Source organism: Rhinoderma darwinii, chromosome 13 (genome assembly GCF_050947455.1).
Source record: "Rhinoderma darwinii isolate aRhiDar2 chromosome 13, aRhiDar2.hap1, whole genome shotgun sequence".
NCBI classification, from domain to species: Eukaryota; Metazoa; Chordata; class Amphibia; order Anura; family Rhinodermatidae; genus Rhinoderma; species Rhinoderma darwinii.
In genome coordinates this window covers 12,829,091-12,856,535 of record NC_134699.1, presented here as the reverse complement: position 1 = coordinate 12,856,535, position 27,445 = coordinate 12,829,091, and the positions used below count along the sequence as shown (strand labels likewise).

Genomic DNA, 27,445 nt, shown 5'->3' with positions numbered 1-27,445 from the left:
GTTGCATCACAGTAATCCTGAAATGTTACCACAATGTCGTGTCACTGTAGATACCTAGTCTAAAGATTATGCCTCTAAGGCTTCGTTCACATCTGCATGTTCTGGCGTTCCGTCGGAGCAACCCAGAACGGAACCCTGACTGAAACAGACAGAAATCATAGATTTCAATGGTGACGAATCCGGTGCAAATGGATTCCGTTTGTCTTAGTAGTGTAAGGGTTCCGTCGTTTTAATGGAATGAATAGCGCAGTCGACTACGGTATTGCTTCCGCGATAATGACGGAACCCTTACAAAACTGAAATCAATGGTGATGCAAATGGAAAGCTATGGTTTCCGTTTGTTTCAGTCAGGGTTCCGTTCATGGGTTCCCCTGATGGAAAGCTCCGATGGAACCCATGAACGGAGTCCTGACGCAGATGTGAACGAAGCCTAAAATGTGCACCTGTAGCCCACAGTTATATTACCTTCAGGGGGAACATAATTGAATGCAATTTGGAAAGATGACTGTACGAGGAGTAGAAGGAAGCTGGTATAGTATATAGACTTTAAGAATTTTCCAGTGTGTCCTAAATGAAAAAAAAAGCATGAAAAAAAAAACATTAATTATTAACAGTAAAATTCCTTTAATCCAGTATTCAAAGATCCAGAAATTCTTAGAATTGTCATTTACTGCACTTTAAAATAATTTGATAGCAGCAGAATTTTACAGAAAAATTATGCAAAAAGACGTGTGTGAATACAGGCTTATGCATCAATTCTGTCAAGGTCAGCTATATGACAGGACCGACAAAATGCAGCCTGCTCCATCTCTGGTCCTATAAGGGTCTAATCACACAGTGAAGTCATATTGTGTTTCTTTGTGCTGAAACTTTTGCAAAATCACAACCAAACTGTCTTTTCACTCGCTCGCACCATTACCACACAACAAGAACCTTAAACAAACACCACATGCGATGTGATGGGACAGGTTTTTTTTCCCAAAAAGTATCCCCTTAACGACCTATGACATAATAGGTCTTAATAGGAGCCGGTAAAAATTACAATACACAGCAAAAGCCTAGGGGAACCAAAAAAAGCTTTTAATAATGTACAAAAAAATTTAAAATATTACGAGTTAAAAAGCGAGAATTGCTCCTTTCCTCCCAAATAAAATGAAATAAAAAGTGATCAACAAGTCATATGTACCCCAAAATGGTATTAATACAAAGTTATGGGTCTCAGAATACAACGACACAACATTTCTATTCTTTTACCAAATAGTTCTTTCTCCTCAAAAGTCGTACATCATAAAAATCAACTATATAAATTTAGTAAACGACATAATGGTACCCGCAAAATAGAGTTAACGTGTCGTCTTTACCGCAGTGAACAAAACCCCAAAAAAGATAGTGGAATCGCAGTATTATTCCCATTCCACCCACAAATAATTTTCTGAAGTTTTCCAGTACATTATATAGTACAATAAATGGCGCCATTATTAATATGTACAGCTCGTCCCGCAAAAAACAAGTCTGCATACGGCTATGTCGACAGAAAAATAAAGTTATGGCTATTGGAAGGCGGGGAGGAAAAAACGTAAAGGGTAACTAAACGTTCAACAAACTTCTGATATGTCAGTTTTGAAGTTTTGATCGACATGTCAAAAGTTTGTTGAACTTTAGTTACCCTTTAAATGAAAAACCGAAAAATGGCTGCGGCACCAAGGTTTAAAAGGAAGGCAAACTTGTCGCCAGCTTTTCGATCTGGGTAGATTACTTGTATAGCAAAACAGAAAAAAAAAACAATAATCCAAGACTAGAGCCGTCATACAATATGGAAAAAGGACGACATAGCTGCACGGTATAGTGATAATTACTATAAAAATACAGAGAAATAGTCCCGGCAAATAGTCACCAACCCGTGCTATATACAAATGGTAAATGATAATATGTGAAGTTGTAACTTGGGACATATTATTATTTATATCCAATAATAAAACCATTATCACCAAAAATCCATTCACAAACACAACAAAAAGAAAGCTGTATAAAAACACAACCCAAACTTCTAGAAATGAGAACTCGGATGTTTTCCTACAAGATATTAGGAATTCAAAACAATGTCACAATCACGCAGTGACGTCTACCTTTCATTGTGGTGATTGTCGGTTTTGCTAGAAGAGGGATCAGCATCAGGTACGCAAAGTAGATGACGGAGAATCCATTGAAACGGATGCAAATGGCTTCAGGATGCAAACAAAGTGTAATAATAATAATTACATAACGAAATATACAGGAGATACTTTTTTTGATGAATATTTCCATGATATAATCGGGGTGGGCGTTACATTGTAGTAAGAAATTGAGCATTTAAAAACGAAATAATGATAGACAGACGTGCTGGGTACCAGATCTCTTAGATTACAACGTGCCATTTAGAAAATAAAAATGATATAAAACATTAAGGTCTAAATTTGAGAAAAATAATAGAAATTGTCAAAGAACATAGTGGCAAAGTGAATTTTGTTACCTACCTGCCAGTAAGCAGCCAGGGAGGAGGAAACGGAAGACTAGCCCGCATAATAGTTCATTTGCCATTCTCTATGCCAATCAGCAAAGACGGGTTAAGAAGGGCCAAGCAGTCTGGTCACAATAGGGTAGACATTGCCTAGGAAAGTAGTAGATTGGCATTTACATTTTCGGTCCAGGGTTGACTGGTAAGTTGAAGGGTTAATGAGAAGGACAGACTCACCTGAGTGTCCACCCTGGTCAGGGAGCAGCTGGGAGTGAGAGGTCCCGAGTGTGGGGAGGGGAGGCGTCTGCGAGCAGAGGGAAGGAACGTATTGATCCCGATGCCCTCATATCTTACTGCTCTCTGGGCAATTCATACTGCTATTAAATCTGACTCCTCACCTTCTCCAGGCTGTATACAAACAAGCCGTTCACAGTGGGAAACTGTATATAGATTTGAGTCTTCGGACAATGCTTAGGTCAGGAGAACGCAAAGTCAACTCCGCAAAAAAAAAAAAAATGCTTTTCATTTTAAATAAGACTCTGCTCATTGACTTGGATAAGGGCTAACGATTATTGGGACAGAATTACAAAGCAATATCCTGCAAGTGGCTTGAATGTTTTTGTTCCCATAAAGAAATTATTTTAAAGGCAAGTGGCTGTTCGGAGGAGTTTATCCGCAACCAATCAGCTACATGTCTGGGTACAGGAGACAGAAATGCTGTGACATTTCTGTGCGGTAAAGTAAAATAAATTTTGAACGCTGCAGATTGAAATTGTGCTCCGTAGGTCAATTTGCGCACTTGTTTTCTGCAGATTTTTCCGCAGCGTATGGAAAAGATTTGATCAAATCTCATCCACTTTGCTGCTACTGTAATACGTTGTCTCCGACAGCCGGGCACCCGTCCCGCACCTGCTAGATCGCAGGAGCAGAAGTTTAAGGCCTGGTTCCCACGGGTCGGATACGCTACATAAAAATCACGCAGCGTGTCTGACCTGGAAACCGCAGTACATTCCGTCTGAAAAATCGGTTCGTTTTTTCGTATCGATTTTCCGCTGCGGACAGCAGCGGTAAAAAAAACTCTCATACTTACCTAGGCTTGTTATGGCGAAAGGTCCCTCATGTGCAGTCCGGCCTGACCTCCCTGGAGGACGCTGCAGCCAATGTGACCGCTGCAGCCTGTGATTGGCTGCAGCGGTCACATGGATGCAACATCATCCCAGGAGGCCGGACTGGACGAAGAAACACTGACTTCTGGGTAAGTATGGTTTTTTTCCGTAGTTGCGAATTTTGTGCCGTAATCCTAGCAAAAGTCGCAACACTTCGTTTTCTGTAGCAGGATATGCATCCCCATTGAATTCAAAGGGGAAAACCCGCAACAGAAAATCAACAAAAACGCAGCATAAATTGACATGCTGCGGATTTTAGTTTCGCACCGCAGGCCAATTTATTAACATTTACGCTGCGTTTTTTTCCACATCGTGGGCATGAGATTTTCTAAATCTCATCCACTTTGCTGCTACAATAAATGCTGTGGCATTTCCGCACAGAATTCCATTGTGAAAATTCCGCAGCGTTTATGCTACGTGGGAGCCTTAAGGGGTTATCCGGGAAGTAAAACTTTTTTCTTAGGGGCTGCAAATAAAATAAATAAAAACAAAAAAATAATACTTACCTATCCTTGCCCCGGCGATGATCCAGCGTTGAAGCAAATCAGAGGGCTCAGCGAGTCTCTCTGGTGACGAATCATATTTCTAGCATAGTGCCAGAAAAACATATGGCCGAGGAGCCCCACTGATCCCTCTGATTGGCTGCAGCGGTCACAAGCTACGTGCATGTAAACAACCACCGGGACTGCTGTTGGAGCAACATCGCTGGACCCCCGGGAGAAAGGATAAGTACTGCTTTTTTGTTTTACTTCACTTGCTGCTAAGAAAACATTTTCACTTCCCAACTAACCCCTTTCTGACGTCCGCCATACATATATATATATACACGGCGGAGGTTGGATGGGGGAGTATTTAGCGGGCTCACGGGCTAAACCCACTCCACAGTACTAGCATGTTGGCTTTGTGTAACAGCTGACATTTCAATTTAACAAGCGGGATCTCACTCTTTTAACCCCTTAGATGCCGTGGTCAAAAGCAACCACGGCATCTAAGCCTTTAGAAACAGGGGGCAATCGTGGGGTGCCGATGGTTGTCATGGCATCCTGGGGGCCTACTGAAGGCCCCCAGTTCTGCCTACTTTTCTGAAGCTCTGCCAGTATAACGATACAATACACTACAATCGTATTGTAGTATATCATACAAGTCCCCTAGGGGGACTAGTAAAAAAAAAAGTTAAATGCAGTTAAATAAAGTTTTTTTAATACAGAAAAAAATTAAATTGTTAAAAGTAAAAAAAAAAAAACCTTTTCCCATTTTCCATTAAGCGCAATGTAAAAAAAAAAAATCACAACTAGTTAAAAAAAAATTAAGAACGGCAGAATCGCCAGGTCACGTCAGCGGCCACAAACAAATGGAGTAAACAATGCACAAAAAAAAGTCTCATGTACCCTAAAATGGTACCAATAGAAGCTATAGCTCCCCGCGCAAATATTAGCCCTTACCCCGCTCAATATACAGAAAAAAATATGGCGCCAAAACACAAATTTTATTTTTTACAATCAGTTTTTTTTCTTGTAAGAGAAGAAAAACATAAAAAAAAACCTATAGAAATCTGGTATCACAATAATCGTATTGACCCCCAGAAAAATAGAGGAAAATGGCTGCGGAGGGAAGGGGTTAAAAGCTATGGACACCTTTAAAGAATTTTTTAATTATTTATTGTATTACATGTATTATGTGAAAAAAAGGAAGCAAATATCAGATATGGCCTTAGATGAGAGTTCAGAAGAGCCCGGCTGTCGTGATAGACACTGAATGGCATCGAGCAGCTTGCAATGTACATAATACCAATAAGGCCTTGTTCACACGGAGTGAATTTTACATGTTTTACTTTAAACGCATTGTGTTTAAAAAAATGTGTTGTGTAAAAAAAGCAGCATCAGGTCAATTCCTGGTACGTAAAACGCGCCTAAATCCTATTGTCTATAGGAGTCCTAAGGCTATGTTCACACGCAGTGTTTTCAGGTGCTTTTCAGGGCGTAAATGCCTCGAAAAATGCCTGAAAAAACAGACGCTGAATGGCTCCAAACATCTGCCCATTGATTTCAAAGGGAAAAACTAGACTTCGTTCACACGGGGCGTTTTTTGGAGCCGTTATTCATTGTGTCAATAGAAAAACAGCTCCAAAAACGGCTCCAAAAAACGCATCAAAAACGTTTGATGCTTTAAAAACGGCTGAAAATCAGAGGCTGTTTTCCCTTGAAAGCAGCTCCGTATTGTACAGCCGCTCTTGATATTGCGTGTGAACATACCCTAATTATGCGCTAAAAAATCAAGCACAAAAAAAAATAAATTGCATCAAAAAACGCCTGTACTTTAAAAAGCACTCTGCCGTGTGAACAAGGCCTTACAATTTTTTTTCACATAATACATGTAGTGCCATGAGACCAAAATATGCTGCAAAGGTGTCCATAGCCTTTAAGCAGCGACGCCAAAAGACATCACTGCAGAATTAGAACCTGCAGCGATCGCCGTCACGACAGTCTGCGGTCATTAAAGAGTTAATACGTTCTTTACAGACTGGAAAGCCAAAGCGGACATTGTGCCATTAGCCAATAATTGATTCTTCATCCGCTTCATTTAAATACGACATAAAGAAATAGCAAAAGACAGATATGGCGCATATAAATATATGGTTGTTACTGAGCCATGCAGAGAAGAATAACAGCAGCCGTTACCTGCTTTATGGTCAAGCCATTCAAATGCGCAAAACGGGTGATGTCCATTGCGGTCTGTGCATCATTCGGCTGCATAGAAAATGGAAGGGTAATCCTTATCTGCACACTTTGCTCACACCTCGGAGAGGAGGACTCTGTGCCAGGGATTATACTGACCTCAAAGTGCTTCTAAATAACATTTAAATAATAAAACATTCACTGAAGATGAGAAGTACAACAAGCGTAAGTCTACCGCGTGACAACCTGCACCACCAGGTTCTCTTATAAACACTGACATCTAAGGCCCAGTTCACACAGAGTTATTTTATGCTGATTTTGACACGGAAACAGCGCCAAAAAATAGCCGAAACTGCCTCCCTTTGATTTCAATGAGAAGCGGAGGCTTGCGGTATAAAAAAACAAAAAACAGCTTTCTTGACGTGGTGGCGTTTTTCGCTGCAATTTTTGACCTGCCTGCTTTTTTGTGCTACGGCCAAAAGATGCCGCTCGCGGTAAACAAAAGTGTCATGCCCCGGTTAAACCTCTGACCTCCCGTTGAAATCAATCAGAGGCAGAGAAAGCGTTTTTCGCTGCACTTTTTGGCCGCTTGCAAAAAACGCTGCGAAAAAAACAGACATTTCAAAATCTGCCTCAAAATTCGCAGATTTTTCTGCCTGCAATACAAAAAAATTCTGTGTGAACAGGGCCTAATGCTCAGACAGTTTTGACTTTCCAAAATCCATTTACACAATTGGTTATAAGTCAGATTCTAGATGGATCCGAAGTAACACATGGTCTTCTGGAAAGCCGCAGATGGGGATTACGGATGAACTGTCCACTTTGGCTCTATTGTGACTGCCATTTCTTTACAGTAATGGGATTCTGTATTTCAATACACTTCAAATAAATGTCCCAAATGATGTATGGATTCATTTTATACATCTTCATAGGGGTCGGATACACAGCTCCACGTCCTCTGTAGAACCAAATTCTGGCTGCCTGAGTCGTCTTGGTCAGACAGAGTCACAGAGGGGGCACATAGGCCCTCCGCTTCCACCTAACTAGACTGATTTGCAACTTAAAAAGTAACCGTAGTTTTAAAAAACTTTTGATTTGTCATAGAGATGAAACAGAAGTTTTGATTGGTGGGGGTCCGGGTGATGAGACCCACATCATCGCTGAACCAAAGGTCCAGAAGTGCTCAGCTGAGCGTCCTGCACATTGGGCTGTGATCGCGCTCCATTTTCGGTTGCAGACTGTTTTTAAACTAGTTACACTTTAAACATAGGGTCGGATTCACACATGGCGTATTTTTACACCGCATATTTGGCCACAGTAAATCTGTTGCAAAGTCCGGCTGTGATACATGTAGATTTCCCGCGAATGTCACCGTGTGAAATCAATGGCAAGTCCGCCGCGTTTCTGCATGCAACACATGCAGATTTTTTAAATGCGTAAAAATATGTCATGTGTGAATCCAACCTTACAAGGAACCTATTACAATTGATATAAATAGGAATCAGCGGGATACAAGAAAAGAGATCCATGCTTGCACCTGACTCAGGCTGGGCTCACACGTCGGGGTAATGAGCTAAGCAGCAAAACCTGCGCACATTTTACTGCAAATTGCCGCAATATTGGCTGCATGTTTTTACAGGTTTTTAAGGTGTATTAACCCAGTGATCCCAACCACCGGGCCGCGGACCAATACCGAGCTGCGGATAATTTGGTACCGGGCCCTGGTATCCGCCCTAGTGGCCACAGGGAATTCTGGCCGAAAAACCGCACCAAAAACTGTGGTGCAGTTTTTTGCCTGGAATGTCCGCTGCAGAAAACCGCTGAGCATTTAGCTGGCCTGCTAGCACGCCAGCCTCCTGGGATGACGTTTCATCCCAGGAGACCGCTGCAGCCTGTGATTGGCTGCAGCGGCAGTCACGTGGGATGAAACATCATCCCAGGAGGCAAGCCTGGAGGAAGAACACAGACTTCTGGGTGAGTATAAGTTTTTTGTTTTTTTTCGGAGTTGTATTTTTGCGGCGGAATCAACGCGATTCCGCCGCAATAACCACAGCAACTGCTTTGTGTTGTGGGTTTTACCTCCCCTCTGAATTCAATGGAGAAAACCCGCAACAAATAAGCAGCCATTACGCAAATACAATTGACATGCTGAATAAAACTCATGACAATTTCTGAGCGGTTCTTCCGCTCACTATTTACGCAGCGCATGGATGAGATTTGTTTTCTCATCCACTTTGCTGCTACTGCTGCGAAATCTTGCAGTATTTACGCTATGTGTGTACATACCCTAAGTGTTCGGTCCAATTTTAAAGATAAAAAAGGTAATAAATACAGTCAAAACTGACATCAAATTAACAAACAAATCTTTATTATATGAAACAGAAACGCTCTCCTGTCAGTCTCCATCTCTTCATGTGTCTTCTGGTAAATCATAGCAGTAAAAATATATTTATCCTCTGTCCTCTGTCCCGCTGTAGGCATGGCAGTCACAACGAGGAGAAATCGTGGTGGTAAAAAAGCTGGTGACACATCGTCAATGATTCTGCAGAACGCTTCGTTTCAATGCTGGGTCTTCCAGGACAGGCAGAGCGTTTGCAAAAATTCATCACCAGGGAGTGCGATGGACTCCTAATAAATCCCAACGGGAAATGCCTATTCCTTTCTTTTACCCGAGTGTATCTTTAAAGAGGATCTGTCACTAGTTTAGTAATGCCCTATCTCATAGCTAATCTAATAGGCGCTGTCACACTGATAATACTAGTGAAAATTATGTCCCAAAAAGTTTATTATTTTAAAAGTTATGAGCTTTTTTTTCTAAATATGTAAATGAGTCCCCTCCCATTTGGCTATTAGAGCCACATTAGCATATATAGAAAAACGCTCATAACTTTTAAAATAATAAAAGTTTTGGAAAAACAATCACACTGTAGTTATCAGCACCATAGCACCTACAAGATTAGTTATGAGATAAGGAATTAATAAAGTGGTGACAGAGTCCCTTTAAGTGGTTTCTAAAATGCAGAGAGATGATTTGCATGAAGATATACTCTGGATGTACCATCAAGATGCAAAATTTAAACAAAAAAGTCAACTTTTTCACCCGCAAAATTTTTTAAAACTCAAATCCACAAGGTTCAGTGACGGAGCAATATAGCTGCTACATCGCACCTTCGGTAGCTACCGCATCGCTACCACTCCTGACAATGCTGTGGACACATAGACCATTTCATTATCAATTTCATTACCAGCATCCCCAAGAGAAACCAACAATTATATGCTAGGAAGAGCAGACGGCCGACGCTGCAAACACGTTTCTAGTTGATGATCTGCAGTAGAACTTACTGGTAATCCTTCATCTTTTTGATCTATGGAGAACAGTCACTGCGAGGTATCTAGTGGAATAAACTTGAAGGTATAGGATTTAATATTTTGATATAATGCATTGGAAAATGCTTTAAGTGAACATTTCTTTGCTGGCTCCAGATGTCTGTATAGCTGTAATAACAGACCCTGGACAAATGTAATCAGCAGAGTAGAAACTGCCGATGATCAGCAATGGGATGTCTAGATATAATTGACAAGCTACCAGATACAGCAGATTTTAAAATGGAAAGGAAACTCAAGTCTTTCTCATCATCGTAGATGACAGGTGGAGTAATGAGGCCATTTTATTGCACAATATATAAGTGTGTGTAATGTTTAATGTGAGCCGGCAGCAGGCTGGATGTGATGACACTGCATTATGTTAATGTGAGATACTTCTCAAAATGTCAAGAGCGAGATGTGAAAAATAACCTATACATTAAGGCCACTGAAGTTATATTTTAGGAAGGCCGTTAAATGAAAATGAATAATATTACATTGATCAGAACACTGTAACTAAGATATAGACTAGTCTTGGAGAACCTCTGAAGCTCCTATATAGAAAATAGTGGTAGGAAATGTCAGTATTCAGTCCCTACAAATGGCACTTCTGCATAAAACCCGTTTGAAACATTAAAGTGGTTTTCCCATCAGGGACATTTATATGACATATCCACAGAATATGTCATAAATGTGGGTCCCACCTCAGGGACCTGCACCTATCTCTAGAACGGGGCCCCCTTAACTACCTCTCTGTGTTGTGGCTGACGCATGTGATTTCCAACCATAAATTACAAAAACAGGATAGTTCGCTGAGCTAGGCTGTTTCCGTAAGTCCCATAGAACTGAAAGGTAGTTACAGAAACAGCTTAGCTCGCATGTTAAGCAGAGAATACGGTGGATTTTCTAATTTTCGTGTTGCGAAGAAGCAGCAGATTTCAGCCTTTTCAATGTATAGGCTGAAACCTGCGGGAAATCCCTTGCTAAACCCGCAACAAAATCTGCATGTTTAATATTCATCAGCAAAATCCGCAACGGAAATTGTCCGCCACGTCTGAACATGCCCTTACTGTGGCCGGCCGTGATTAGTCGCCGAAGTCACATAATAAAAAAAAAAAGAGTGCAGAACACTGATCACAACCATCATTTTTTAACGAGGTGCTTGTTTTTTGGGGGATTTTTTGGGGGTGAGAGGGGAATGTTAAAAAACTTCTTAACTCTTAGGGTATGTTCACACGCACTAATTACGGACGTAATTCGGGCGTTTTTGCCCCGAATTACGTCCGAAAATAGCGCCTCGATAGCGTTGACAAACATCTGCCCATTGAAAGCAATGGGCTGACGTTTGTCTGTTCACACGAGGCGTGTATTTACGCGCCGCTGTCAAATGACGTCGCGTAAATAGACGCCCGCGTCAAAGAAGTGACCTGTCACTTCTTTGGCCGTAATTGGAGCCGTTATTCATTGACTCCAATGAATAGCAGCGCCAATTACGTCCGTAATGGACGCGGCGTTCAAGCGCCTGCACATGCCGGTACGGCTGAAATTACGGGGATGTTTTCAGGCGGAAACATCCCCGTAATTTCAGCCGTTACGGACGCTGTCGTGTGAACTTACCCTTAGACAGCCCCTCTAGTCATTTTTTATTTTTTTCCAAAGACGTTTTACATAACTTTCACAGTTATAAAGGCTGGGTTCACCCTTGGCGTTTTTTGTTTTTTTTAGTGTTTTTAACGTGCGTTTTTTAGTACATGTCTTTCATTGGGAGTTCATTAACCAAAACAAAAAAACTCATGTTAAAGACGCAACAAAAACACAATGTGAACCCAGCCTTAATTTCAACACAACAGATGAATGACTTTGAGCTATATGGTCTTTTTTTTTCTTCTCCATTCACACCCAAACTGAAGTAGTCATATTCTGCCATTTCCTTCCTGAAATCTGTATGTGGTTTACCTGCAAACATTCACATGATCCTATATTATCTTATATTATGATCGCATGAGCTTATTACTGTCATCTAAGGCCCCACAAGTCACAGCAGAATTCTGAATTTGGAATAAAAAGTCATATAATTAAAAGCATGTAGGGGTGACTTCACACATAGAGTCCGAAATCAGCGCCAACATGTTCCTTTACTGCAAATTGGCGCGGTTTTCAATTTGATTTAATGGCCGCATGGTTTTGCGGGTAATACTGCTGTTTAGCTGCAAAACAGTTTGCACAATAAAGGGTTATTCACATCTTATATGCGATCACTTTATATTGTGAGAATGAAGGGGACGCAGCACTGATTGAGAGCTGCGTCCCCTTCTAAGGGCTTGTCCACACGTAACGGAATTGCTGCACAAAATTTCTGCAGCAATTCAGTTGAAAGTAGCAGATATTACGCTGTGGTAAAAACGAACCATTTCCTGCGGTTTTTACTGCAGAAAATGGTGCGTATTTTTCACAATGCTGGGAGATGGTGGCATTTCCCCTGAAAAACGCAGCAATTCAGTCCATTTTCCGCAGCAGGAATTGACCTGCTGCGGTACGAAAAATACGCACCGCAGGTCAATTTCTGCTTATTATTTACGCAGCGTGTGGATGATATTTGTTAAATCTCACCCACTTTGCTGCTACTGGATTCTGCGTATTTTGGGTCCGAAATTCCGGACGGAAAATACGCAGCAATTCTGCTAAGTGTGGACGAGCCCTAAATGTTCCCTGCACAGGAGCACTCTCAGCCACTCCGCTATAGAGGGATCTTTAGTCAGCACTATTCACTATGCAGGGAAAAAACAGTGAAGCGGACGCAGCGCTTAATTGGCGCTGCGGCCCCTTTATTCACAGGATCGGGGGTCCCAGAGGTGATCTAAGTTTGGTTCAGTAAAACCTCAGGAGGTCTGGGTAATACAACCGCATTATGACCGTCTGAAACTAATAAACGTACGTTTTCCAGTCCATATCACGACTATGTAATAAGTGACCGCTTTTGTAAAGAAACTGCTTAATGTGAACATACCCTAAGTGGTCTCATGTCCAACATATTCCTCATATCTTTCGGTATAAGGCCAATATCTCTTCCTGTGTTTATGTTGATACTTGTAGCTCTGAAACAGATAAAAAATGTCAAGATAACTTTACAGATCGATGGGAAAAGACGTCCCCTGTTACGATTATTGTATATTGAATATCTCTTATTTACACTCCATTGGGACTGATGGGAAAAGCTGGCTTACTGTAAGTAATGCAAATGTCATATTACTGATTATTCCATCTCATAGCATCCCGTATATCAGTCAGCTAACAAGTTAACTATATGTATTCAGCTTATGAACGGCTAATAGATTTATAAAATATGGATGCTTTTATAAAGGGGAGACCAGGCTCGGAGTACATAACAACAAAAAATTGCGGTAAAGTGTAGCAAAACACTTTCGAAATGTTTGCAAACACTCGAAAAAAACGACTGGCAACTTTTTTTCCCCATTAAGAATAATTCTAGTTGCATCACTACTGCAATTTACTGCAACTTTTCATCGCTATGTAGTACCAGCCTTAATATATATTTGCTTGAACATATATATCGTGTGCGGTGGTACATAAACCTTTAAAGGGCATATTTTTTTTAAACTATTTTAATAAAAAGGACAATCAGTGTGATAGGTGTAACTTTACATATAGTTTTTATTAAAAATTATCTTTACTTTTTGAGATACAGCTGCTCTGTATTCTCTATACAGAGCAGCTGTATCGTTCCCCAATTCCTGTTCCTGTAAGGTCTACGGGACTGACGCGTTCAGTGAAAGCGGGTCCACGCAGGATCCTCCTGTAATCTATCAAATCTAAGCTCATAATTTAGATGTGATAGATTACTTTTAGATCCTGCGCGTCAGAGACACGCAGGACCCACTGACACTGAACCCATCAGTCCCGCAAGACTGACGGATTCAGATCATAACGAAAGATACAGCTGCTCTGTATGCAGGAAACAAAGCAGCTGTATGTCAAGAAAAACTATTTATAAAGTTGCACCAGACACACTGATAAATAAACGGAATATAAAAAAAAAATAATAATGCCTTTCAAAGGTTTACATAGCCTTTAATGTGCAGCTCCCCGATGGCAAGCTTAATGTCGGGGGATCCCTGTGCCGAAACCCCCAGTGATCAGCAGTTATTCCCACGACTAGAAAAGCAATTATCGTTATGTTACTAAAACAATCAGTACTGATTTTGGCCAGGATAACACATGCAGTTTGGTACACTTTTTGGCCCAGCTTTTTTATCCAAAACCAGAAGTGGATCCACAAGGAAGGAAAAGTATAAAGAAAAAACGAAGGAATCTCCTTACTTTTGTGTCCACTCCTGTGTTTGGCTAAAAAAAATGTAAATGTAAAAATGTCTAATGTCAATTTTGGACTCGTTTGAACTTACTCTTGGTTGTCACTGAATACACCGATGTAACCATTTTTTTATTGCTCCAGTAAATCTACAATAAATAATGAAGTATTGATTAACAATCTCCTATCATTTTGTGCATACAGCTCCTGTGCAGACCTATATGTCTCCATTGTGACATACTACAAACAAACCTCTGCGCTGTCTGATCCTGGAGTCATGTTCACACAGGCCAATGATCGGGTGAACGAGTGCTCGTACAAACACTTGTTCCCAGCCATTACCCTGTGTAAAAAGGGCAGCGATCAGCCAACATGCCTGTTTGTCAACCAATCAGATCTTTTACGCGGCCTCAAAAATAGTCACTTGGCGGCAGAACATCTCCCCCATGTAAAGAGGGGATGTGCTGTAAACAAATGTAAGGAGACAAACGGTCGTATTATCGATCATTCCCCACTCCCATTACATATCAATCATTGCTCCGCTTCCATAGCTCCCATAGAACATAATGGAGAGAGCCACACTTCTGTTAGTCCCCTCCTGGAATTGGCAGTCGAGGGCGGGACGGGGGTCTGGTAATCCCTATTCTTGATATAGGTATGGGTCCCAGAGCTGGGACCAGCATTTATCAGAAATTTATGGCATATCCTGGGGATATGCCATAAATGTCTAAGATCGGAATACCCCTTTAAGTAGAACAGTAGGGAAGGGGGGGTCTAGGGCTTGCAGGGGTGTCTAGGGTGCGTTGTCACGCTGTGGCAGCCGCATGCAAGGGAAACCTAACCTACATGCGGTTTTGTTCCCATGTGGCCGCTGCAGTGAGAGAGCGCCCCCTAACAGACATTAAGGGTAAGTTCACACGTAGCATAAATACTACAGATTTTCCGCAACGAGTTTTGTTTCAGAAAATATGCAGCATAATACAATAGAAGAAGAGTGGATGAGATTTGAACTACTCTCATCCTCACGCTGAGTAAATGATAAGCGGAAAAACTGCTCAGAAATGTTTAATGTGCAGCATGTCAATTGTATTTGTGTAAGCGCTGCTTTTGTGTTGCCGGTAAAACCCACAACAAATAGCAGATGTTGCGTTTCTTTGCATCACAAAGGCAGCGATTTCACAGCAAGAGACGCAATTCAGGAAAAAAAATAAAATCATATACTTACCCAGAATACTGTGCTTCTTCGACCAGGCCGGCCTCCTGGGATGACATTTTATCCCATGTGGCCGCTGCAGCCAATCATAGGCTGCACCTGTCACATGGGATGAAACGTCATCTTAGGAGGCCGGCCTGCAGGACATAAGAGGGACGCGTTGCTATGTAAGAGTTCTCCGCAGCGGACACAAGTTCTCCTTGCGGCGCCCAGGGCAGATACGCTGTGTACTTTTACGCCATGTGTGAACACAGCCTAAATGAGGCAGTATTGCCGCCATCTGAAATCAGCCTCGGGCCAGTTTCATGTGGTTGTAAAATGCGTAGATTCTTGGGCTAGATTTTACTCCAATTTGGAAAGTTGCAGCACTTTTTGTTCCTCCCTGATAAGGTTATACAATGATGGACTTGTTCGATGCCAAAAAAGGCTCTGTTCACACTTCGTCATTGCCTTTCGTCGGAGGTAGTCTGACAGAAGGCTGCGACATTGATATACAGTGGCATATGTCGCCCATAGTAGAAAAAAGGGTGGGGCTTCAAAGTGGCGCCAAGCGAGTCGTTTTAAAAAAAGACACGTGCGATCAGGTGCCGGTTTTTACGCCGGACTCTTCAGCAGGGCGTGCGCCATACTGAATAATGTGGCACTCCGCACCGGGGTAACACTGGCGCGCTATGAAACAGATATATGAAACGGTCTTTGTCGTCCATAGCAACCACTCACAGCTGGTTGCTATGGGAAACAATGACAGCTTTTCTTTTAGACAGTCTCATAAATCTGCCCCATGTCTCTTTAGTAAAACACTTCCACCATGTACATTTGGGCTGACAGAAAACGTAGCTTTATATCCACTTTACAACATTGTGACCCTCACCTTAAAAAAGTAATTAAAAATAAAATAAAAATACAAGCAGAGCATGGCAAAATCAATGGCAGCCGTATACCTAGCGTCATTTACTCCAAGCTCCGTCTGTGCCACAAACACGACCTTATCCGTCACTTCTATGTACCACGGACTTGCAGGAATAATCTCCAGTCACATAAATCACAACTATGGCTGCCCGAGAGGAGGAGATGAGCAGTTTACAATAGTGTACTGTTCTTTCCTCAGCGGCTCGTTCCTGGCATCTTCCTGTCAGCAGTGGCTCCAGGCTCCTTCTTCCCACAATGCACCGCGGCGCTGCAAAAGAGGCGGGAAACACCTGAGGTGGCGTCCAGAGTCTTGTGTTACCAGAGGTTGAAGAAGAATTGACAAGAAGGGGCGATGTTATGAGGAGAAAAAACAAGTTATACACAAATGAGATATAATAATAGTAATAATAGTAATAATTCTAATGATAATAATAATGCTAATAATAATAATAATGATCAGCATGTGAGTTTGTTGTAGTTACAGCTGTGAAGCAAGTATGACAGGGACCCCCCGAGCTATTTCTTGGGGGACACATGGTCGCACGAAACCCAAAAATGTGATTTCATGGTATTTAGGACTTATATTTTGTATGGTTTTGTGTATTTCTCTCCCCCCGTACTTACCTTACTGACGTCCCCTATGTAAGCTGTACAGGTGGTACGAGCGGTTTCCAGAAGTTGCTATCTCCAGGCAGATGTGTCCTGGTGAACAGCTGATTGGACAAGGTCAGCTATGCTCTCTGCATTTCCAGGCAGATCTTCCCCCAGAAGCAGCTGATTGGTCATTTGAATCCAAAAGGCGGGAATCTGAGCTATAAATGACGGGGTTTTCTTCGTGGTCAAGCAGCCGTATGTCAAAATTTCTTCATGACGTGATGTTTCTTAGAGGGGTTTTGTCACCCTGCTGGGCGGACTTGGTCTTTTATTAGTTAAAAGCTAGATTTTTTTTTATTGGTTTTCAGGATTTTAATTTATGGTTATTTATATATTTTAATTATTATTGATTTTGTGTTACCGTTAATAAACATCGTGGCCTTTATTATCCAAATTCTGTTGTTTGTGTTTATTTATTGGGTTATTATTTTGTGGGGTCTGTGTCACCAGGTTTGAAGGGAAAAACCCTAATTTTAACTACATTGGTTATTAGACTGAGGCTGGATTGAGACAGGCATAGTCACTACGCTATTGATTCCGTCAAAACGACGGAACCCTTGCTCAACGGAGACAAACGGAAACCAGTGGCACTGGATCCGTCACCATTGAAATCAATGGTGATGAAAACGGAAACCTTTGATTTCCGTTTGTGTCAGTCAGGGTTCCGTTTCGATGGAAAGCTCCAATGGAATGTTGGAACGGGACCCTAAGGGAGCTGTGAACGAAGCCTAAACTATAAACTATTTCTCCCTGTTATCAGACATTTTACTTTGCTGCACTAATACAAGCTACGTATGTGTAGATATCATTAGATCCCCATGTTCTGGTCAGGGTGAAGTTAAACGTTGCTGAGTCCCTCATATTTAACGGTAAAAATAGCGCTAAATGCATCCCTATTTTTACCGTCCTAGCGACTGACACCACGAGGGTCCCCATTATAAGTCAATGTGGTCCATCGGGTGTCCATTATAAAGAGAAGCAGGCATACAGATGTAAACAGAGCCGTAGTTAAGGTAAGGCTAGGGCTACATGGCGACTTTAACCGCGACACAAGACGCATGGCTCAAGATCGCTGTGTTGCCCGGCATTGCAGGAAAATTAAAGTCAATGTGGTCACTTTCTGACCCAAATATTGCATCGACTGCGACACCATAGTCGCAAGAACTTAAACAAGTTTGGGTAGCGCTCGTAGCAACTTGTGTGTTGCTAAGCGACTACATTGACTTACATGCAGGCAGACCGACAGCGATCTATGGCAACGCGACCTGTGTCGTGTAGCCCAAGCCTAATGCCGGTGTTCACCCATGTTTTTTTTTTGGGGTTTCTCTTTAAATCAAATATGGCAGAGGCCGTGCATGTTGTTTTTCTTTTTATAACACATATACATATATATATATACACACACACACACACATAGATTTAAAAAAAAACTTATAGGGGACAACCATACTTTTTTTTAAATTATTATTATCATCATGCAGGTTTTTTTTTTTACTGTGACAGGGGAACCCATAGGAGCCCCAGTTACACAGGAAAACAGACCCCTGTAGTGACTCCTGTCACTGGCAGAGCAGATCTGGGTCTGTTAAGACCTAGCAGCTCTGCCATGCCGGGGTGCACCTACCGACCATGTGTCCACTAGGGGCACACTCACATAGTCCTGTATGACCATCGCCTCGTCCGTCACGGCTGAAGGCGATGTATGGACCATCTTCCTGGAGGAGTGATGGGTCACTGTGTTGAAAGACCTGCGGCCTGAAGTGACAACACAGCTTGATCTCGCGATTGAAGCGGAGATCACGCTGGGCTGGGAAGAGGAGGGCTGTATGAGACTGATCGGACAGCGTCATACAGAAAATATGACACCGCCCACAGAGAAAACGAAGAGTTACCTCCCATTTGGCAAGTATAGCCACATTAGCATATTTAGAAAAACCTTTTCATAACCTTGAAAATTAAAAACGGTTTAGAACCCAATTCACACTGTAGTTATCAGCATCATAGCGCGCCTATTAGATTAGTTAGGAGATGGGGAATTACAAGACTAGTGACAGAGCCCCTTTAAGGGTTTTCATTTGCACCTGATTGGCGCCTGATGAACGCACGCCCAGGTCAATGTGCCGTAAATTTATGTAGTGTAGTCTTTAACAGGTTAAAGCCAATGGGATCCGTCAGACTCCTGCAGATTACACAGTTCTGCCTGCCAAAAATAACAGCTAACTGAAGCCAACTCCTGGCATCAGCCATTAAAAGAATCCTATTAAAAACAATGGGGACTTCATGGAAATTTTTCTCTACGTTTTTACGTAAAAATAACATAGAGTAAAACGCAAGCGTCACGCGGAAATCCTGAAATAGTTGCGGTTGGTGCTGGTGCATGTAAGTCGCACGAGGGTTTAAACTGGAGCGGTCACGCTCCAAAAAGTTTATAATGTAGCTCCAGCCTACAAGTGTGGTCGTACTTAGTGGGGGTGACTATGCTCGCCGCCTCACCACTACTACTGTACAGCAAAAACTGGAGTATTTCGTGTATTGGTAGGAGAATGGACATGATTTTCATTTATTACATCCAGATTTCAGGTACGTGTGGTCAATACAATACAAGTCTTTTGTGTCTAACATTTAATGGCAGGAGTAGGATATTGACAGAAGACGTCAATAATGGGGCCCAAGAGACCCGTTGGGGATGAGTGGTTTGCTATTATGCCTTTCTTGTTATATGCTGAATAGTTGGTCTCGAATATTCCTCCTGCTTTCACTAACAGTTACATTATATCTAGAATTTTAATGTCTTGGGACCCTCTAAGAGGTCTTTACATGAACATTAATGATTAGTGATCTAGAATAGGGAGCGCGGTTCCCAGAGGCCTCGCCTTGACAGCTGCTGATGGATTGGGAGCAGCGGAAGCACGGGGGCACTATAGGTCTATTTAGGTGGAAGTGCTCGCATGAAGTAGTTGTCACAAGTTTATAGTTCATTGTGTGATTTCAAGGTCTACGATTTGCTGAACCCTTTTAGGCCTTGTTCACACAGCGCTCAAAAAAACATGACGTGTAAACACAGTACAGGCGTTTGATGCCTTCTCGTTGCTTTTTTTGACGTGTTTTGTGCGTGTTTTTGACGCAGCTGCCCTTCCTCTAGCTTATAGAGAGGTGGTCACAATTGGGGCCACCCGATATTGGTTAACATTACAAGGCGATAATATGGTCCTGTAATCTACAATGATCGCAACGTGCAAAAAACGTGCCATGTAAAATCACCATGGCCTATTGGTACATTCTGTAAAGGTGCAGTAAAGGGGTATTGCTGCAGAGCCTGATAGAACACTTTAAGGCTAGATTCACACGAGCGTGGGGAAACTCAGACGTGATAAACGTGAAGTTTTTCATGTCTGAGGTGCCCCAGTGCGGGTTCTGTTTTCATGGATCCCCATAGATTTGAGTCTATGGGGGGATCCGTGAAAACGGAACAAAATAGGACATGTTCTATTTTTTATCGGACCCTTCACATGGTCCACTGATACAACAGCCGTGTGAACAGCCCCATTGAATTACATAGGTCCGTGTGACTGTCCACTGTGTTATATCAAGTCCTGAGTCAGCGCAGTGTCTAGCAGTACATTTCCCAGCACTTCATGCTTCCCTCTGCTGACAAGCTTTATGGAAACGCTGATTTCATTTTCCAGCAGGACTTGGCACCTGCCCACACTGCCAAAAGTACCAATACCTGGTGTAATAACCACAATATCACTGCACAAACTCGCCTGACCTAAACCCCATAGAGAATCTATAGGGTATTGTGAAGAGGAAGATGAGACACCAGACCCAGCAATGCAGATGAGCTGAAGGCCGCTAACAAAGCAACCTGGGCTTCCATAACACCTCAGCAGTGCCACAGGCTGATCGCCTCCATGCCACGCCGCATTGATACCACCTCAGCAGTGCCACAGGCTGATCGTCTCCATGCCACGCCACATTGATAACCCCTCAGCAGTGCCACAGGCTGATCACCTCCATTCCACGCGGCATTAATAACCGGTCAGCAGTGCCACAGGCTGATCGCCTCCATGCCACGCTGCATTGATACCACCTCAGCAGTGCCACAGGTTGATCGTCTCCATGCCACACCGCATTGTTAACCCCTCAGCAGTGACACAGGCTGATCACCTCCATGCCACGCCACATTAATAACCACTCAGCAGTGCCACAGGCTGATCGTCTCCATGCCACACCGCATTGTTAACCCCTCAGCAGTGCCACAGGCTGATCGCCTCCATGCCACGCCGCATTGATAACACCTCAGCAGTGCCACAAGCTGATCGCCTCCATGCCACGCTGCATTGATACCACCTCAGCAGTGCCACAGGTTGATCGTCTCCATGCCACACCGCATTGTTAACCCCTCAGCAGTGACACAGGCTGATCACCTCCATGCCACGCCACATTAATAACCACTCAGCAGTGCCACAGGCTGATCGTCTCCATGCCACACCGCATTGTTAACCCCTCAGCAGTGCCACAGGCTGATCGCCTCCATGCCACGCCACATTGATAACCCCTCAGCAGTGCCACAGGCTGATCGCCTCCATGCCACGCAGCATTGATAACAGTGCCACAGGCTGATCGCCTCCATGCCACGCAGCATTGATACCACCTCAGCAGTGCCACAGGCTGATCGCCTCCATGCCACGCAGCATTGATAACCCCTCAGCAGTGCCACGGGCTGATCACCTCCATGCCACGCCGCATTGATAACACCTCAGCAGTGCCACAGGCTGATCACCTCCATGCCACGCAGCATTGATACCACCTCAGCAGTGCCACAGGCTGATTGCCTCCATGCCACGCCGCATTGATAACTCCTCAGCAGTACCACGGGCTGATCGCCTCCATGCCACGCCGCATTGATAACATCTCAGCAGTGCCACAGGCTGATCGCCTCCATGGCACGCCGCATTGATGCAGTATATCATGCAGAGTCGGAGCCCCGACCAAGTATTAAGGGCAGATGCTGGACAGACTTTTCAGTAGGACAACATTTCGGTATTAAAAATAATTTTTGAAATTGGGCTTATATAATATTCTCATTTTCTGAGACAGTAAATTTGGGGTTTTCATTAACGGTTACCGATAATCATCAACATTACAAGAAAACAATGCTGGAAATAGATCACTCTGTGTGTAATGAATCTATAGAATATGAGTTTCACTTTTTGAACTTGCCTGACGAAGGGGCCTTTGTGCTCTGAAAGCCGCATATAGAACTTCTATGCTTAGCCAATAAAGGTATCGTACCTTCTATACTTTTGTCTGTTTTGACACAGAAGTATTTAACATTGCATCTTGTTTCTGGCTAACACGGTACAACACTATTTTTTACTGAATTGAATTACTGAAATAAATTAGCTTTTTGAAGATATTCTAATTAATTGAGAAGGACTAGTACATATATTTATATATATATATATATATCAGAGGTGCCCCATGCACACGACCGTAGATTCCATCAATCCGTAAATACTGTCCGTAGTAATTTATAGTCATTCGTAAATCATCCGCATATACGGAACGTTGCCCGTAAATATGGTCTGTAGTGCATCCGTATTTACGGATCCGCAAAAATAAAACCACAAATGATATGCTACATCTGAAAACTTGGCGTCGCCTAGTAACGCTTTCGTAATTACGGAAGCGCCCATAGACTTCTAAGGGGAGTTCGTGCTGTAATTATGAACAAAAAAAGGACATGTTCTATAATTCCTATGGCCCGGACACCCATCCGTAAAAATATGGAAAGGTGTCCGTAGCCCATAGAATTAAGTGGACCGTAAGTATGGATGAAAAATATGGACGTGTGCATGGGCGTTACAGGTGGGTGTCCGTGCCGTAGAAATGATAGAACATGTCCTTTTTTTGTCCATAATTCCGTCACGGATTCCCCATAGAAGTTGCCTGGACCCATAGCCGTCCGTAATTACAGAAGCTTTGCTAGGCGGCGGCAGGTTTTCAGATGTTGCATATCATTTGCGGTTTTCTTATTCTTTTTGAGGATCCCTAAATACGGATGACCTACGGACCGTATTTACGGGCACCCTTCCGTATGAAGGAAACCGTTCCGTATATGCGGATGATTTAGGGATGACTATAAATTACTACGGATCTGTATTTAGGGACAGTATTTACGGATGGATGAAAAATACAGCCGTGTACATGGGGCCTAAATGTATGGCCACCTATAGACGGGTTGTCTTGTTTTCGAGAAGGGGTTGTTGGAAAGGTGACCTTTTATTGTAGCAGGAATAAAATTTTTAATATGTTGTGTCCAAGTGCCCCCTAGTGGACTGATACCTAAAGAAGTTCCGTGTAAAACAAAGGTTTCTGAGATTTGCTATAAATAACAGTGGCGTAGCTATAGGGGGTGCAGAGGTGGCTGGAACAATCGCCCTTGAGGAGCCCCAAAAACTGGCAATCCCATAAATAATGAACTGTTGGTTGTCCATCTGGGCCCCAAAGCTTCAAGCTACAATGACAGCATTTTTCTAGAGCTCATAGTTGCATTAAATGTGTTTCCTATTAGTTTACCATGGCTCTTAGGGGTTGTTCACACTGAGTATTTTGGCGCTGTTTTTGACACGGAAACCGCGCCAAAAAAACTCCCTAAATCGCCTGCCATTGGTTTCAAGCGACATGCCCTATCTTCGGGCGTTTCCGTCTCTGACCTCCCATTGACGTCAATGGGAGGCAGAGAAAGTGGTTTTCGTCGGCGATTCACAGGGAGCAAGAAGAAATTATGGGGAAGCAGTGCTCGTACGAGCGCTGCGGCCCCTTCAAAACAGCTTCAAAACAGCTGATAGGCGGGGGTCCTGAAAGTCGGACCCTGACCCATCAGCTATTGATGGCCTATCCTGAGGGTAGGCCATCAATTTTTATGTAGTGCACTCGATATCTTACTGTAGAATTTAATGTGTTTAACCCCTTAACGACATGTGCCGTATGGGTACGCCATGGAAAGCCATGACTTCCCGCAAATTGCCGTACCCATACACCAAATGTTTGGCACCGGCTCAGAAGCTGAGCCGGTGAAATCATCGCCGGATGTCAGCTGTATCTTACAGCTGACATCTGGCTGTAACGGCGGAGACCGAAATTAGCTTCGATCCCCGCCGTTAACCCCTTAAGTGCAGCGCTAAAACGCGAGTGCTGCACTTAAGGTGTTTGCAGCTCATCGGAACCCCAGCAATGAAATTGCCGGGGTTCCGGTGGCTGCAATGGCAACTAATACTGCCTAGCACCGAAGTCGGTCAAGATCCGCCGGCGGTGGAGCCTGATCGGTTTCCGTAACCGTGGGCACGATGTTACAGCTGACATCCACCTGTAACGTCAGGAACCGGAGCTAGCTCCGATCCCTGCCATTAACCCCTTCGATGCAGCAATCGAAAGCGATTGCTGCATCGTAGCGGTTACTAGCAGATTGCCAGCCCTGACAGGCAATCAGGACTGGCGACTGCTGGAAGCCGATTAGGCCCTGCCGGGAGGCGAAGCCTAGTCGGCTTGCTGTCAGTGAATAACTGACAGATCTAATATATTGCACTACGTAGGTAGTGCAATGAATTAGAAGAAAAAAAAAATCTGACAGCTCGACCTTCAAGTCCCCTAGTGGGACTTGAGAAAAAGTGTAAAAAAACAGTATAAAAAAGTGAAAAAAATAAAAAAGTTTGAAAACAATAAAAGTTTCAAGTAATAAAATAAAACACAATCCCCCCTTTTACTCTTATCAAGTCCTTCATTATTGGAAAAAAAATATAAACCATACGTATTTGGTATCACCGTGACCGTTACGACCTGAGGTATCAAAATATTATATTATTTATTGCACGCGGTGAACAGCGTAAAAAAAAACGTAAAAAACTATACCAGAGTTTCTGTTTTTTGGTCACTTTGCCCTACATATACAGAAATAAAATGTGATCAAAAAGTTGCACGTATCTAAAAATGGTACCTATAAAAACTATAGCTCGTCTCGCAAAAAACAAGCCCTCATACACCTCCGTCGACAAAAAAATTAAAAAGTTATGGTTCTCACAACTTGGCGACAGAAAAAATACATTCTTTTTACAAAAGTAGTTTTATTGTGCAAAAAGTTGTAAAACATAAAAAAGTTCTATAAATTAGGTATCGCCGGAATCTGACTGACCTGCAGAATAACATGTAACATGTAATTTATAACGCGTGGTGAACGCTGTATAAAAAAAACTAAATAAAACTTTGCGGTTTTTTGTTTATCTGACCTCCCAAAAAATTGGCTAAAAGGTGATCAAAAAGTCGCAAGTACCCCAAAATGGTACCAATAATCGCTACAGCTCGTCCCGCAAAAAAAAATCCCCCATACCACTACGTCTATGAAAAAATAAAATTAGTTATGGCTCCAATAAGTCAAGAAATAAAAAATATGCAGTTGTGCCGGCCCGAGGGGAACATTTCTTCTGTTTCAAGATGCGATTTATCAAGGACCTAAAATTAGGGAACCAGGAAGGGGAGGGCCCAAACATATCCGCTGGAAGCGACGGTGCCCGTATTATACCAGGACAACACTTTCCCAGCAAAATTCCCCAAACTGCAAAGGTGCGGAGTGTGGACCAAAAGGGGGATAAGAAAGGACGCCATATATCAGTGCGACACCGGCCTGTGCAGAAAGGATTGCTTCACAGCGTAACACTCATCTATGGATCATTTTATTGTTTACCCCATTATTATACCACCTGACTATGCCCCTGATGTACTCTGCCCAGCTTACATGTACCCCCACATTATAAACTTAAACACCAGCAATACTCAAACAAAACTACTACCAAGCAATATCCGCTCTCCAAAAGCCAAATGGCGCTCCCTCCGCTCTGAACCCTACAGTGTGCCCAAACAGCAGTTTCCTTCCACATATATGGCATCGTCATACCCGGGAGAACCCTTTTAACAATTTTTGGGGTGTGTGTCTCCAGTGGCACAAGCTGGGCATGACATATTTGCCACTGAAATGCCACATCTAGGGAAAAATCTAAAATGTTAATTTGCACCATCCGCAGCGCATTCATTTATGGAAAAGACCTGTGGGGTGAAAATGCGCACTACACCCCTTAATAAATGCCTTGAGGGGTGTAGTTTTCAAATGGGGTCACTTCTCAGGGGTATCTTTTTATTATTTCACATCAGAGCCTCTGCAATTGTGAACCAATACTTTGTAAATCGCCAAATTAGGCCTCAATTTCGCATGGTGCTCTTTCACTCCTGAGCCTGGTCGAACGTCCAGGCAAAAGATTAGGGCCACTTGTAGGGTGTTTCTAAAACCGGGAAACACTGCATAATAATTGGAGAGCTGTCTTCTTATGGTAGCACAAGCTGGGCACCCCATATTGGCATATCTATGAAAAAAATCCCATTTTCACTCTGCAACATCGAGTGCACACTAATTTCTACAAAACACCTGCAGGGTTAACATGCTTACTACACCACTAGGTAAATGCATTGAGGGGGTGTAGTTTCCAAAATGGGGTCACTTCTGGGGGGTTTCCACTGTTTTGGTCCCACAAGCGCCCAGAAACCAATCCAGCAAAATCTGCACTCCAAATGGCGTTCCTTCCCTTCTGAGCCCTGCCGTGTGCCCAAACAGCAGTTTATGACCACATATGGGGTATTGCAGTACTTGGGAGAAATAGCTTTACAAATGTTGCATTCTTTTTTTCCTTTATTTGTTTGAGAAAATGAAAAATTTTGCGCTAAAGCTACGTCTTTTTGAAGAAAAAGGATGGTTTTTAATTTCACTGCCCAATTCTAATAAATTCTATGAAATACCTATGGGGTCTAAATACTTACTACACCCCTAGATGAATTCCTCAAGGGGTATAGTTTCCTAAATGGGGTCACTTTTTGGCATTTTCATTGTTTTGTCCCCTCAGGGGCTTTGCAAATACAACATGGACTCCACAAACCATTCCTGCTAAATGTGATCTCCAAAAGCCAAATAGCGCTCTTTCCATTCTAAGCCCTGCCGTGTGTCCAAACAGCTGTTTATTAACACATGAGGGGTATTGTTTTACTCGGGAGAAATTGCTTTACAAATTTTGTGCTGCTTTTTCTCCTTCAGTCTTTGTGGAAATGAGAAAAAATTAGCTAAACCTACATTTTCTTTGAAAAAAATTTTGATTTTAATTTTCATGGCCTATTTCCAATAATTTCTGCAAAAAACCTGTGGGGTCAAAACGCTCACTATACCCCTAGATCATTTGCTTTGTGTAGTTTCCCAAATGGGGTCACTTTTGGGGGATTTCCACTGTTTTGGCACCGCAAGAGCCCTTCAAACCTGACATGGTGCCTAAAATATATTGTAATAAAAATAAGGCCCCAAAATCCACTAGGCGCTCCTTTGCTTCTGAGGCCGGTGCTTCAGTCCAGTAGCACGCTACGGCCACATGTGGGATATTTCTAAAAACTGCAGAACATGGGCAATAAATATTGAGTTGCATTTCTCTGGTAAAACTTCCTGTTTTACAAAAAAAAAATGGATTAAAAATTAATTTCTGCAAAAAAATATGAAATTTGTAAATTTCACCTCTACTTTGCTTTAATTCCTGTGAAAAGTCTAAAGGGTTA

At 42.7% G+C, this 27,445-nt stretch overlaps 1 protein-coding gene across 10 annotated transcripts in view; it reads right to left on the bottom strand.

Moving 5' to 3' along the window:
* The window catches only part of LOC142666727 (piezo-type mechanosensitive ion channel component 2-like), a 224,171-nt gene that overhangs the window by 81,013 nt on the left and 115,713 nt on the right, over positions 1–27,445 (bottom strand). For 8 of the 10 annotated variants that reach the window (XM_075846886.1, XM_075846883.1, XM_075846882.1 and 5 more), the window contains 6 exons: positions 16,180–16,456; positions 14,120–14,174; positions 12,706–12,793; positions 2,514–2,647; positions 2,127–2,222; positions 466–567 (listed from right to left, as the gene is read on the bottom strand). In XM_075846886.1, coding sequence (XP_075703001.1) covers positions 466–567; positions 2,127–2,222; positions 2,514–2,577 — 262 coding nt within the window. In that variant the 5' untranslated portion in view covers positions 2,578–2,647; positions 12,706–12,793; positions 14,120–14,174; positions 16,180–16,456. Of the gene's footprint in view, positions 1–465; positions 568–2,126; positions 2,223–2,513; positions 2,648–12,705; positions 12,794–14,119; positions 14,175–16,179; positions 16,457–16,771; positions 16,897–27,445 lie in introns of those variants that run through there. The other 2 variants (XM_075846889.1, XM_075846887.1) reach the window with 2 other exon arrangements.